Here is a 15154-nt window from a genome sequence, read left to right as displayed (position 1 = left end):
CAATATTCACCCTACTAAAAAAGCCAAAAAAATTCATATGGACAGGCCAATGCGAAGAAGCTTTCCGAAGCTTCAAAACCTTCCTCACAACTCCGCCAGTCCTACAGAGGCCGGATCACAACACCGACCTCCTCCTCTACTTGGTAGTAGCAGAAAACGCCATCAGCGCCGTCATTGTACAAGAGCACCAAAAGATACAGACGCCTATTTACTTCATCAGCCGAGTCCTCCAGGACGCGGAAATGAGGTACCAAATGATCGAGAAGCTGGCGTTGGCACTCGTCACCGCAGCCCGACGACTCTGACCTTACTTCCAGAGCCACCAGGTGATAGTCAAAATCGACTACCCCATCAAACAAATCCTGCGAAAACCTGAGCTCGCCGGGTGCATGATCGCCTGGTTGATAGAACTGTCTGAGTTTGGCATCCAGTACGAAAGTCGCGGACCCCTGAAGGCCCAATGCTTAGCCGACTTCGTAGCCGAGCTCACGCCAGCTGCTACTGAGGAACCCCAGGCATGGACTTTACATGTTGACGGGTCCTCCAACTCTAAAGGAGGGGGTGCAGGCATCATTCTGGAAGGGCCAAACCAAGTCAACCTGGAGCAATCCCTCAAGTTTGGCTTCAAGGTGACCAATAACCAGGCAGAGTACGAGGCGCTCCTCGCTGGATTGAGATTAGCCCGCGATCTCGGAGCCCGAAAAGTGAACTGCAACAGCGACTCGAAGCTCATGGTGGAACAGCTTAGTGGGGCATACCAGGCAAAAGACATCCTCTTACAACGGTACTTTCACACCGCATCCCGCTAGATCTCGTCTTTCGACGAGTTCTCCATAAAACACATACCGCGTGAGCAAAATGCCAGAGTAGACCTCCTATCAAAACTCGTCAGTACCAAAAGGCCCGGTCAACAACGAACCATCATCCAAGAAACCCTGCACTCACCCAGCCTAGACGACAAGGTCGTCAATGTCAGCAACAATAAAAAACTGGGGTGGATGGCAAACATCTGGAACTACTTGAAAGAGGGGACCCTGCCCAAAGACAAAGACGAAGCACGAAAGGTGAGAATGAGATCAGCCAAGTTCATCATCATAGATGACGAATTATTCAAGCGAGGGATTTCCACCCCACTGCTCAAATGCTTGACCACGTCTCAAGCAGCCTACGTCGTCAGAGAAATCCATCAGGGGATATGTGGAATGCATTTCGGAGCACGCTCAATGGCAACCAGGGTACTCCGAGCTGGATACTACTGGCCCACTCTGAAGTCGGATTGCCAAAATTACATCCAAAAATGCAAAGAGTGCCAACAATTCGGCAACGCACACCGATAACCCCCCGAAGACCTTCGCCACATGATGTCAGCATGGCCTTTCTCCCAGTGGGGAATGGACATCCTCGGGCCATTCCCCCCCGCGAAGGGTCAGCTAAAATTCCTCCTAGTGGCAATCGACTATTTCACCAAGTGGATTGAGGCATGCCCACTCGCCAAAATCACCACTGAGAACGTGCGAAAATTCACCTGGAAGAACATTGTCTGCAGGTTCGGGATCCCCCACACCATCATCACCGACAATGGACGACAGTTCATCGCAGAAGAATTCGAGAACTTCCTCTGAGAGCTCGGAATCAAGCATCTCCCAACCTCAGTGGAACACCCCCAAACCAACGGCCAGGCCGAAGCAGCCAACAAGGTCATCCTCTAAGAGCTTAAAAAACGGCTTGGGAACGCAAAAGGGCAGTGGCCCGACATGCTCCCCAGCATCCTCTAGGCATATCACTGCACCCCCCAGTCAACCACACAAGAAACACCTTACAGGCTAACTTACAGAGCCGACGCAATGATCCCAGTTGAAGTCGGAGAAGCGTCCCACCGACGCCAAGTCTTCAATAGCGAGCATAACGCCCAAGAGCTGGCAGCCGACCTCGACTTGGTGGACGAGCTCAGATACGAAGCCCAAATCCATGAAGAGGCCTGCAAGCTCCGAGCTTCCTGGCGATACAACTCCCGGGTGAGACCCCGCTCCTTCCGGGCGGGCGACCTGGTATGGCGACTGTTAAGTCTCAATTTTACCTCTTTTTGGATGAGACTTATTGAACAAATTCCACTCATCCTTTGAACCATTGCAATATAATTGTTCTCTTTTTGGTTCATTTTGTGTGCAGATATAACTAACCCAAATTCAGCTAACAATACCTTAATACACTTCATTTTTTGTGCAGGTATTGAGCTAGTGACTTGAGGATTGAAGACTCTTAGGATTGGAAACCTAAGAAGCTAAGGAGCAGAGAAGAGGTTCTGCGCCGGGCTCAATATAACCCGCGCTGGGCGTGACAAAAATAGAGTATTTCACCTCTGCCAGTTATATTGCGCCGGGCGCAAAAGGAATTAAGCCGGGCGCAAAAGGAATTAAGCCGGGCACAAAAAGAATTGCGCCGGGCTTGTGTTGAGACAGAGAGTGCTTGACTTCTCTGGAAGAACTTGCGCCGGGCGTGAAGAATTGTGCGCCGGGCGCGAAACCCTAATCTGATCTCCCAGGCTCATATTTGAAGCCATTTTCGGGGATCTTTCTCTCCATTCTCACATTGGGCGCCACCAGGAGCTGCGAAAAGGATTCCCAGGGCTTGGGATCGTCCGTGTGCGGATCTTTCCTTCGGTTCTTCACTTCCTCTTCAATCTCTATTTTGTATTTGCCCTCATTGTTGTGAGTGGTTTCACCCATTTTGTGGGGTTAGATGTAACCAACGTACTCTATTGTAATCTTTACGGTTTTAATGATATATATACATGTTGTTTTATTCTTTGTTGTGTTTGTTTCTATTCGTAATGCTTGCTTTGGATTGATCACCCTTTGCATGATTTAAGGTTCCATGGGTATTGGAAAATAACCTTTGAAACTAGTTCTGAAACATATGCCTAGTGGTGATTGTATCTAGGGATAGAGCTTGACCCATTTGTAGTCTTAAACCCTAGCCCGTAATGTGGGTGTAGATATTGGGTACTCAAGGGATTGATATTCAATATCCGCACCTAGGCTCTTTCTCTAAGGGATTAGGTTTGAGTAAACTCTTGGGTTGACTAAGCAATAAATTCAACAAGAGATTAAGGATACATTAGTGTTACGTTTGGTGAAATCTGACCCCCACAACCTCACAATACCACAATACCATTCCTTACCTTTTCCACTCACAAAAAAATATTTATTTACAGCTTTCATTCCAATAGTCACAACTTTGAATTCACTGCACAAACTATGAAATTGGAATTATTCTTTAGTCACGAATAGTCAATAAATGCTTATATTACCTTCTAATCCCTGTGGATACGATATTTTTACTACTTGAACGGCCGGTATACTTGCCGTGTTTGAGACCGTTGATTGAATCAAACTAAATTACAATTATAACAAAAGCACTTCAACGGAAATATCAACAGTGACTACTAGGCGAAGCACGAAAAGACATGTCAGACGGGAAGCTCGCACCCACTTGGGGCGGCCCATTCCGAGTTGCAGAAGACCTGGAAAACGGAGCCTACCGACTAGAGGAGCTCAGCGGAAAGCCCGTACCGCGAACTTGGAATGTCACGCATCTCAAGTTTTACTTTAGTTAAGTCTTGTATAAATAAACGGTGTACTCTTTTCCCACCTCAGAAAAAACAGATTTTGACTGAGAGGGTTTTTAACGAGGCACACATCTTTTGTCAATAAAATGGCTCACCCCTTCTCTTCTTTTTTACTCCCACTCTCTTACTTTTGTCACCTCGTCACACTTATTAGAGGTCGAAAACGAACCTCGTCTCATTTATTAGAGGTTGAGAACGAACCTCACCATCATTACTAAAGGTCGAAACGAACCTCGTTACGTTTATTAGAGGTCGAAAGCGAACCTCGTTTCACTTATTAGAGGTCGAGAGCGAACCTCACCATCATTACTAAAGGTCGAAAGCGAACCTCGTCATGCCCATTAGAGGTCGAAACGAACCTCGTTACGTTTATTAGAGGTCGAAAACGAACCTCGTTTCACTTATTAGAGGTCGAGAACGAACCTCACCATCATTACTAAAGGTCGAAAGCGAACCTCGTCATGCCCATTAGAGGTCGAAACGAACCTCGTTACATTTATTAGAGGTCGAAAACGAACCTCGTTTCACTTATTAGAGGTCGACAACGAACCTCACCATCATTACTAAAGGTCGAAAGCAAACCTCGTCATGCCCATTAGGGGTCGAAACGAACCTCGTTACGTTTATTAGAGATCGAAAACGAACCTCGTTTCACTTATTAGAGGTCGAGAACGAACCTCACCATCATTACTAAAGGTCGAAAGCTAACCTCGTCATGCCCATTAGAGGTCGCAACGAACCTCGTTACGTTTATTAGAGGTCGAAAATGAACCTCGTCTCACTTATTAGAGGTCGAGAACGAACCTCACCATCATTACTAAAGGTCGAGAACGAACCTCGTCATGCCCATTAGAGGTCGAAAACGAACCTCGTTACGTTTATTAGAGGTCGAAAACGAACCTCACCATGATTACCAGAGGTTGAGAACGAACCCCGACACGCTCATTAGAGGTCGAAAATGAACCTTGTTACAATTAGCGGAAGTCGAGAACGAATTCAAAATAAAGTACCAACACCTATGCAATGGGCACCGAACGCGTGCCCTAAACCTCGAGAATAACCCAAACCAAGCACAGGCGCAAAACTCATATATACAAAAGTCATGATTCACACATGAATACAAATACAAAAAAAAATAAACAATAAACCAAACAAACACAACAAAATTATCCTATACAGAGGCGTTGTCGCTAGAACTCTCCTCGACGTCGTCCTCCCAGACTAACCGCCCGAAGCGAACAACATTTTCCAAATGCATACCAGAAAAGTCGAACCCCGGCGCGAGGAATCTAGCCTGACGAGCAGCCTTGAGGAAACCTCTCTTATGTTCCACCTCAACAAAACGCTCAACTTCCTCAAGTCTCCTCTTCAACGTCGCATTCTCGGCCTCCAAAGCCGAAAGACTTACCCTCTGGGCGGCCACCTCTTCCTCCTTACTACTGAGAACCATCTCGTCACGAAGACGCTCCTCAGTTACGGATACCAGCTCGCCCTTCAAAAATGCTACCTCCTCTTCCAAGGAGCGAACCTGGCTCGCATAACCCTCATTAGAGCGCAAGGCGGCCTCCAACGACTTCCGGGCCTCGGCGAGATCCCCCCGGGTCGCCTGGAGCTCAGCCCCCTGCATCTTCGCCTCAGCCAGGGTGGCGGCCAAAACTTTGTTCTCCTCCACCAGGGGCTGCACTCGGCCTTTCAGCTTCGCCAGATCTTCATGCTGCCTGGACCACCTGTGCTTCCAGTGATCCACAATGGTCGTGCCCCTCTGCAGGAAGATCTGAGCGGCATCAAAACTCCCCATGGGCCCGGCGGACTCGAGCATCGCCTGGTCGGCCGCGCTCAGCGACCCCCTAGGAAAAAACTTCTCAGGTGTCAATGAAGCGCTCCACAAGGAGTCAATCTCCTCCGACGCGCTCAAATGCTCCAATCGCATCGGAGCGCCTTCCTGTGCGTAGCGATAAGCAAGGTAGGGACGTTTTGGAGGCCCCCTCACCGTCGGAGCAGAGGCCGGAACCCCAGAACTAGGACCCTCCTCACAAGGGTCGGCCGAAGCAGAGGCAGAAGCCCCCGGCTCTGCCCTAGGGACATCGACCCCTGCTGCCGTCGACCTCGAAACCTTCAGAACCTCGGTGGTCCTGCCCGCCTGCAAAAGAAGTATAGGAAAAGGCATAAGCCCCGCAAGACAATAAACAACCCGGGGAATAGCGCATAAAAAGATCGCAAACACACGCTGCTTACCTCAACAGCTGGGGCAACCTGTCCGACGGTCGGAGCCACCACCCCGGAAGTCGGGCTGACCTGACCAGCAGCCCGGGAGGCTGACTCGGCAACAGCCTCCACCTACAATAAACAATCCCAACTCAGAAAGACGAGAAAGAGAGCATAAAAAGAGAAAGCAAATAATCAAGCAAGGCGCTCACCATAGCGACCCCAGCCACTCGTTCAGGAGCCCGGGTAGACGCCTCGACAGGACGGACGAGAGGCTCGGCAGCTGTCGTCGCCCCCTCGGAAACCACCCGAGCGCCCCTCTCAGGCAGAGGACTCCCAGGCAAGTCCGCCACCTCAATGCCGGCAGCCCCGGCAACAACCTCCTCCATATCGCGAGAAGCAGAGGTCCCCCCAACCTCCCTCAGAACCCTCTTCCTCTTCCGATTAACCTTCAGGGGGGAGACCTTCTCCTCCCCCTGGGTCCCAGGAGCCTCAAGCTCAACGACATTATAGCGTTGCTTCAAATCGTGCCACAAGTCCTTTCCCACAATACCTGAAAGCGAAGGACAAAGCACGTCAGCAAGCACAAAATCCTAACGTGTAAAATAAGTACCAGATACTCACCCTCCAAACCCTTTTCCCTGTGCGCCGAACGCTCGAGCGACAGGATGAGCTTGTAGTCTAGCGGACGAGGAAGCACCTTCAAAGCCTCGACGGCGGCCGCCTCCGAAGGCGTCAGCTGCAACGGGTCCACCCCATGAAACCCAGACGGATTAGGACACCAATAGAAGGGGAACCTCGGCAGCCCGCCAAAATAGAACCCCTCGTCCTCCAAAGGGTCGACATCAACAAGGGTAACCCGGAAAAACTCTTGCCTATAATTTTTATAAGATTGGGAGTAAGGAGTAAATAAACCCCCATCCTTACCCCCATTCAAAGAAAGGACGCCATACAGCGGAGCGCCCGCCTTCAACTGGTAGAAAAAAAAAGAAAAACCCGAAGGGACACCTCCATCCCTAGAACCGCGCATAAAACCTGAAACGCCCTCAAAAAGCCCCAACTATTGGGATGCAGCTGACTGGGAGCCGCATTAACGTAGTTCAAAAAGTCACATTCGAACTGCGTAAAAGGAAGGCAGACACCCAGGTCCCTAAAAAAACTTTGATATACATAAAAGGAGGGGGGACCAGCAAACCTCTTCATATACACACCTTCACCAGCCAGACAGGGCTCCAACCGGATCATTTGAGAGATAGAGGGGTCACAAATCCTATGCGTCTCCCAGAGCGCATCAACCTCCAAAGTCGAATCGAAAACGCTCGCGACCTTGGCCATTTCGCATTTTACCCAATCATAGCCAGGAATGCCCGACTCCGAGTCCCTAGGCGGAGGCATCTCTTTTCCCTCAACGGTGCCCCTTCCGGTAACCACCGCTTTACCACGTGCCTTGCCCCTAACAGGGGCGGAAGAACCGGCACCACGACCACCAACCATCAAGGAGAACAAGAAAACTCAAAGAAGCACAAGAAAGACGGAGAAAACAGAGATGGAGAACAGACGAAGATGAAGCGTGCACGAGAAGCCGAAGGACGAAAAAAGAGTAAAAAGAAAAGGGAAAGAGGCGCCAGAAAAAGAAAAACCTCTCCCCAAATTCAAAACGGCCAGGCCACGTGTCGGCCAAGGGGGCACGCCTGACGACACATTAATTGCAAATCATCATTGCATAACCGTCATTTTCCTTAATGCTCCACTCGCACGTTTCCGGGAAATGAACAGCTGTGACACATGGCAGACCTTCAGATAACGTATGCGAAAAGCCACTCCCCTCTAGCGAGCCCGGTCTTAACTCCTCGACCTACGGCCTTCGGAGCTCGGGGGGCTAGTGTACTATCCGTACTTCGCAGCCGGGCTCCGAACTCGGGTTATCAACGCGGGGCGACCCCGGACAACTAGTTATCCGGTGTCAGCCCGGTATCTGAGCAAATCACAACTGAAACCCGGGATCCCGCCCCAGACGGGCTCCCTCATTTAATTATATCACAACATATCCTATCTCAGGCCCAAGGCCCAAGACAAACCTAAATCACTTCAAGGTACGTGCATTATATATACGAGACTATTATTCATACAGACCCTAACTTTGGCATCGGAGTCTCTTTTGCAGGTACCTCCCCCATCTTGGAGCACCAATACATCAAGCAAAGGAGGCTCACCGATCTTACTGGACGGGTCACCTCTACGACCAAATTCCGGTAAGAACAATAAATATACACTAATGCAAAAATACTGTTTAATGGCGTAATTCTGTGTGATTATTTTAGAATCAACGTAATGGCACCATTTACAAACTTAAGTTTGTTGTTCAACAACAAAGAGCACTTCATAGTGTGGCTCCATGTATGAGATTATTCAAGTTGTTAATGGAGATGTGACAAGATTCAAAAGTTTTGGGATACTAAATGAACAATGTCTATGAAAAAAAAATGAAATCATGTTTCATCACAACTTATTGTTGGAAACATTTATTTTAATAAAAATTCAACTTTCAGTTTTATTATTTTCTCTCTTTTGAATACTCCGAAATCATGCTTCATAACAACACTCAAACAATTTGTTGCTAAAAAAATTAAAAGAAGTCAACAAAGAAATAACACCCAAGGAAGAGAACATAGGATTGAATACTTGAATGCATTTTTTTATTCAATTTAATGTTTTCAAAACTTACCTATTTATAATTTAGTCTTTATTTTAGCCATTAACAGTGTAACACTCTCATTGATTGCCAATCCTCTGTAGAATAAATTTAAATTCTTATAATTTGTTTTGACACCAAATTCTTATAATGTTTAGTTACTTGTTGACTTGAATTGAATAACAATTTAGTTCATACAATATGGAGTTGTTTTTATTTTGGTCTTCTAATTTTTTTTTTCCAGTTCTGGTTCCTGTAAATTTCTTTATTTCGTTTTAGTCTCTCTTTTCCTCTTAACCCTAAACACTAATTAACAGAGTATGAAACAATCCTAATATGTTTCTTAGAAAGAAAGACTGAGATGAAAACATTAAAATATAAGAGGAATTAATACAAAAAAAATTACAACTTTATAGAAATTAAAACAGTGATTTTAAGGATTAAAATGAACTATAAAAAAATATAAGAACTAAAATAGGAAAAAAAATTAAGAGGATTAAAAAAGTTATTTAAGCTTTCATTGTTTCATTTAAAATTTGGAAGAGAAGTAAGTTTTTAAGTTAAATATTGATAGAATGAATTTTTTACATTGTTGTCTTATCAAAATTTAGCATGTATCATAATTTTATTAACGTTATAAAAATTTACTTAAAAGTCATAATTTGTGATTAACATCTAAATTTTTTTTGGATTATCTGCATTGTTATTAAAGTTTAAAACTTAGAGCAACTCCAATGAGAGTTGCTTGTCTCATGAAGCAACTCAAGTCCTGGTTTCTTACCATTGGAAGACTATGATGTGGTAACATGAGTTGCTTGAAAAAGAGAGAGAGTTGTTTCCTCAAGCAACCGTTCCTTACCAGATTTCAATCAGATCTTATTGAACATATTTGGGAACGTTTCAGAAATAATAATGATGAAAATTAATTTCGTATAATGTTTATGTATTTACTATTGCTTTATTTTATTTTTAATATCTACTTATTGTGTATTTTTTCTCGTAATTTATTTTCTTTTATTGTAGTACAATTATCCTTTTTAATAAAAATTTAAATTTGGTTCATAAATGATTAGAAAAAAAATTCTAAAAGTTGAATTTCTTAAAGTTTATTACTATTGGAGTAAATTTGTGTTTGAGTTGTTTAATGCTGACACGACATAATAGGGACCACTTTTTTCATTTTTTAATGCATGAAGCAACTCAAATAAATTGCTTCTATTGGAGATGCCCTTAATCAATCTTTTTATATTATTTTGTTAAATTAAAAAGTAACATCAATTGCTTTCAAAAATTTTAAAACATATTATTCATTAAAACTATTTAATGTTAGAAAAAACAATCACATATCATGATTTATTTCAAAAGTTATATGATAAAATTATGAAATGGGGGCATCAATGTTGGCATATACACTTTGTATTTAACAGTTTTGCAACAATGAGATAAATGGGAGTAACAGTTTGCAACGTGCCTTCGATTTTCACGGTGTGCATATATATTTCTGGTTTTTTCCCTCTATTAAGCAGTTAATATATTCTACATGTGGTTCATTATTAATGTTGATTAACTCATTATCAAATGATTTGCAAGTATGATACTGTGATTTCCGCACATTTCAATGTTCAAAAAACTCTGATGGATTAGAGTTCTATAAATTAGATGTATATCTCTATTTTTGGTCACTGAACCTACTCTTATCTTCAACATATAACATCATCGTGTATTGAGAGCAAGGGTTCAAAAACCAGAACCAAACGAGCAACAACAACGATGGTTAAAAGTTGGTTCTTTAACTTCCAGTTTTTAAATGATTTAAATGTGTTTATTTTAATTATTTCACATATTTGGATCATTAGAATCTTATTCTCACAATCAAATCAAGCATTATAACTGCCATCATAATACTCACGTGAAACAAATACCAGTTCAGTTCTTTTGAAGGGTTTTTCTTTCTTTTTATTCTGTTTGGTTACATTATAAGATGAAAACACACTACAGAGAGATAGAGAGACAGTACGTAACCTAACACAATTTTCTAAAATAATGAGTCACACTTTTGAGGGAGGCTTCGACCACACCTGAAACCTATTTACACCTTTCACTCCTTGTTAACCATGGTGTTATATAGCATATCATCACTCATTTCAATAAGCATGATCGCTAAATTTCATTTTTTTTATCTATTAAAACTATAGTAAGACAATAGATTCGTATTTAAAATCATGTATGTATTATCTTACCTCTTTCATTACTAAGATAATCATAATGATTCTCTACCTGAATCAGTCTTGATTAATAATAATATATTTGAATAGTACATATAAGATTTTAAGTTTTAAGTTTATTTTCATCATTTTACACTTAAAAAAAAATCATCACACTCATTGCCATAACATGAGCACATGCATGCATGAAACACCTGTGATTGTCCCGTCATGTCTGATATGGGTTTGTAAGCAATCTCATTCACACAAAACACTCTCCATTGTACCCCCACTCTGGGGAAAGGCCTTGCTTTGTTTCCAAATTGGGAAAGAAACCCCAGCTATGTTCAATCATACCAAGTTCTTTTCAAGTTGAAGTTCAGTCAGTTTTTTCACTGCTTAAAATAATTTGTGAAACATTTAATAAAGCTTTAATTTTCATTATGTAAAATTAGTCAATTACAAATCATTCCAAAAATAATATTTAAAATTATTATTATAACCACCGTGTAAATCAACTGACGTGAATTTATTTTAATTTAATGAATTTATGATGATATTTTCTATTTTGAACATAACTACTTCTAAGGAAGAATTTGATCTATACTAAAAAATTTAAGATTATGAAAATTAACAATTTTATCGTATATGAGGATATGCAATAAAAAAAATCTTTACACCGAAAATACATTCTAATCAAATTCATTTAAAAAAAAAAAAACCAAATTTATAGAGAATATGAAATTCAAGACTCGTACACTTAACTAGTGACACATATAATGTCAGGTTGGAATATATCCAAGCTGGTGTGTATTTAAAATCTGATTGGTTTTGGATTTGTCTCTCTCCACAGAGTGACAGATCAATTGTGAATATAATAATTTGTGATGTACTGTGCATATATACAAGTCCTTGATCGACCTTATAGGCCATCTCGCTCTTGTGGAACTTCCCCTTCTCCCCTTCATGCTTGCATCATGAAGATCTTTGCAGAGCTACAATTATTGTTGATTTTTGCTTTTCTTTTGCACAGTGGAAATGGAATTGAAACATTCAAATTCAGGGTACCTGAAAAACAACTTTACCGAACTTCTTATCACTTTCAGCCCCAACAAAATTGGATGAACGGTATTGTTACCTCACCAAGCTTTGTGAATCTAATTTTAGTATTAATACTTCGTAGGTCAACTTATTTATCTGTTCTGTTCTGTTTCTTTTGTTAAACCACTGATTTCTTTTGTTAAACCACTGATAAATCTAATCCTTTTCTTTTATCATTTGACATGTTTCTGCTGACAATAATTTGAAATGGATTGTTCTTCATTATGCAGATCCAAATGGTAAGCCCGTGAATTTATATCACTATCAGTTATTTATTTACATAATTACCTTCCCAGCACATCATCCATGACATGAGACAAAATAGAAACTCTCATTATTTTTCTGTTCCATTTGAAATTTTGATCAAAATTTTCTTTGACCGATTAAGATCCTATTTGGATAAACTTAGTCCAAGACATTATATAAGAAGAAAATAGGATGGAAAATTGAGTTAAGCTAAATTTAACTTATACATTTAAATTTTATAGAAACTGTCATCCAGTGTCGCTAAAAGTTAAGTTGCATAAGTTGATTTTAGTTTATGGAAGAAACTCAATTCACTTTATCTTCTTATTTTTTTCTCGTATAAATTCTTCTTAAAGTTTATCCAAACATGACTAAACATTCAATATTTAATCTCCCAGGACCTATGTACTACAAAGGTGTCTACCACCTTTTCTACCAACATAATCCTGAAGCAGCAACCTTTGGTGACAGGATTGTATGGGGTCACTCAGTATCCTATGATCTCATCAATTGGATTCATCTGAATAATCCAATTGAACCGAGTGAGCCCTATGACATTAATAGTTGTTGGTCTGGCTCAGCCACTATACTCCCAGGGAAAGAACAACCTGTTATTTTATACACAGGAATTGATGATAAAAAACACCAAGTTCAGAACTTAGCTATGCCAAGGAATCTATCAGACCCCTTCTTAAGAGAATGGGTGAAACACTCTCAGAACCCTGTCATGACTCCTCCTAGTGGAGTTGAAGTGGATAATTTCAGAGACCCTTCAACTGCTTGGCAGGGAGAGGATGGAAAATGGAGGGTAGTCATTGGTGCTCAAAATGTTGATGAAGGGAAGACAATTCTCTACCAAAGTGAGGATTTTGTTCATTGGACAGTTGATCCTAATCCCTTTTATGCATCAGATAATACAGGAGTTTGTGAGTGTCCAGACTTCTTTCCCGTGTTCATAAATGGCAGCACAAATGGGGTGGACACATCTGTGCAAAATTCAAGTGTTAGACATGTCTTGAAGATAAGCTATCTAAGAAAACAGCATGATTACTATTTTCTTGGCAAATATGTTTCTGATCAGGAAAACTTTATTCCTGATGTTAGGTTTACAGGAACTAGTTCAGACTTGAGGTATGACTATGGTAAATTCTATGCTTCCAAGTCATTTTTTGACTATGCCAAAAGCAAGAGGATATTGTGGGGATGGGTGAATGAATCTGACACCACACAAGATGACATTGAGAAAGGATGGGCCGGTCTACAGGTATTTTAGTTATTTCAGATCCCTTATGTTTCGATGTTCATATGAATCATACCATAAGGTCTAATTCTTTGCGAAATGTTAGCTATAAAATCTTTAACAGTCTTTTAAACTCTCTTCTCTCTGACTAAATTTTATTAGAAAATACAAAATTTTGTGAATCTCTCTTATTTAGAGTCTCACTCATGATTTGTAGTTTTCTATTAGAAGGAGTGTGTTAAAATACTGATGTTCACTTATGTGAAAGTTTATCATATTGATAAAATATCCTTGTTGTTTGGCAATGTAGTCAATTCCAAGACAAGTTTGGCTTGATAAAAGTGGGAAGCGATTGGTGCAATGGCCAATTGAAGAGGTAGAAAAACTACGTGACAAGCAAATCAGCATTACAGGAGAGAAACTTGTACATGGATCAAATCTTGAAGTCTCAGGTGTCACCGCATCACAGGTAAGTAAATTGATGCTATAATATCTCCAATGATAAATTTTGAGACCAAGTACAACATCAATGCTAAATAATTTTTTAAAATTTAAACTTTTGAAGGCTGACGTAGAAGTGATGTTTGAGCTATCTGAACTAGAAAATGCCGAGTTTCTTGATCCCAATGGAGTTGATCCCCAACAACTCTGTAGCCAAGAATATGCATCAAGAAGTGGCATAATAGGGCCATTTGGTTTGTTAGCTTTAGCTTCAGAGGATCTCAAAGAGCACACTGCAATCTTCTTCAAAATATATAGAGCACCCAATAGATATGTATCCCTCATGTGCAGTGATCAAAGCAGGTTGCTTCTGAATTCTAAGTTTCTAACATTCCCCCCAACTTAATTTTTTGTTCATATATTTTCACTTTTCCTCTGTATTGAACCTCCACATGTAACTTTTTATTGAGACAGATTTTTTTTCTACATTTTTCAGGTCCTCATTGAGGCTTGACCTTGACAAGACTACATATGGAACCATCTTTGACATAGATCCTAATCTCAAAGAAATTTCACTAAGAAGCTTGGTATGTTTATTTCAAATAATAAGTGAAGTCCTCCTTGTTTCATGATGTACTTGCTAATTTGATGTATAATTTTGTACTCATTATTCAGATTGATCACTCTATTATTGAGAGTTTTGGCGATGAAGGGAGAGTTTGTATCACAAGTAGAGTTTATCCATCATTGGCTATAGACAAAGATGCCCATCTTTATGTATTTAACTATGGAAGCCAGAGTGTGGTGATCTCAAATCTGAACGCTTGGAGCATGAAGCAAGCTGAGATTGGTCAGGAGGGAAACATAAGCTATACCTAAGATGAGAAGGATTAGAAGATTTTTGTATACGTGTCTTGTTTTTTGTTTTTCCTTCTTTATTGGTCCCTCCATGATGGGAAGAACTCTGCAGTCTATTGTTATTTAGGAAAGAATTGTAATGTGTCTCTGTAGATCAATGAATTATACATACTCACCAATTTTGTTTAGAACAATTCCAATTCAGTATTAACCTACACAGATTCCAAATTCGTTGAGTTTAGTGACGAATTAGAATCTTAAAAATTGATCCTATCAACATTTAAAAAATATAAGGACAGATTAGTGTCAAACATAACCTAATCAACTATAATTTCCTCGTTACTAAGGGGTTAGGCGATATATTGGATTAGGATTTTAAAAGACTTTTTTAGTTAAAAAAAATCCTGCAAATTTTAAAAGATTTTGTAAGATTTTCATGATTTTTAAGACTTTGAAGGATTTTGCAAGAATTTATTTAAATACAAATTTAGAAGTATCTTTTTAAAACTTTTCTATTGAAAATAAATAGCATTTTTTAA

The 15154-nt window shown here is 40.9% G+C and overlaps 2 protein-coding genes across 2 annotated transcripts; both read left to right on the top strand.

Annotated features, from left to right (window-relative positions):
- The first annotated feature begins 389 nt into the window (after positions 1-389).
- Positions 390-809, top strand: LOC145952129 (uncharacterized). Its single transcript, XM_083064361.1, has one exon. It carries the CDS (start codon positions 390-392, stop codon positions 807-809), a length of 420 nt encoding a protein of 139 aa, XP_082920487.1.
- An 11149-nt stretch (positions 810-11958) lies between these two features.
- On the top strand, positions 11959-14809 carry LOC109790313 (beta-fructofuranosidase, insoluble isoenzyme CWINV1). The gene is made up of 6 exons (XM_020349449.3): positions 11959-12069; positions 12475-13340; positions 13627-13785; positions 13882-14120; positions 14254-14344; positions 14433-14809. Exons 2-6 carry the CDS (start codon positions 12480-12482, stop codon positions 14634-14636), a joined length of 1554 nt encoding a protein of 517 aa, XP_020205038.2. The 5' UTR covers positions 11959-12069; positions 12475-12479; the 3' UTR covers positions 14637-14809.
- Positions 14810-15154: the final 345 nt, after the last annotated feature.

Source organism: Cajanus cajan, chromosome 9 (genome assembly GCF_000230855.2).
Source record: "Cajanus cajan strain Asha chromosome 9, NIPB_CcT2T_4, whole genome shotgun sequence".
Lineage (NCBI taxonomy): Eukaryota > Viridiplantae > Streptophyta > Magnoliopsida > Fabales > Fabaceae > Cajanus > Cajanus cajan.
This window is presented reverse-complemented; position numbering and strand designations above follow the sequence as displayed.

Coding starts and splice junctions, on each gene's coding strand:
- LOC109790313 (XM_020349449.3), top strand. CDS start 12,480: ATGTACTACAAAGGTGTCTACCACCTTTTCTACCAACATAATCCTGAA. Junction 13,341..13,626: donor AAGGATGGGCCGGTCTACAG/GTATTTTAGTTA, acceptor TTGGCAATGTAG/TCAATTCCAAGACAAGTTTG. Junction 14,121..14,253: donor ATGTGCAGTGATCAAAGCAG/GTTGCTTCTGAA, acceptor TACATTTTTCAG/GTCCTCATTGAGGCTTGACC.
- LOC145952129 (XM_083064361.1), top strand. CDS start 390: ATGATCGCCTGGTTGATAGAACTGTCTGAGTTTGGCATCCAGTACGAA.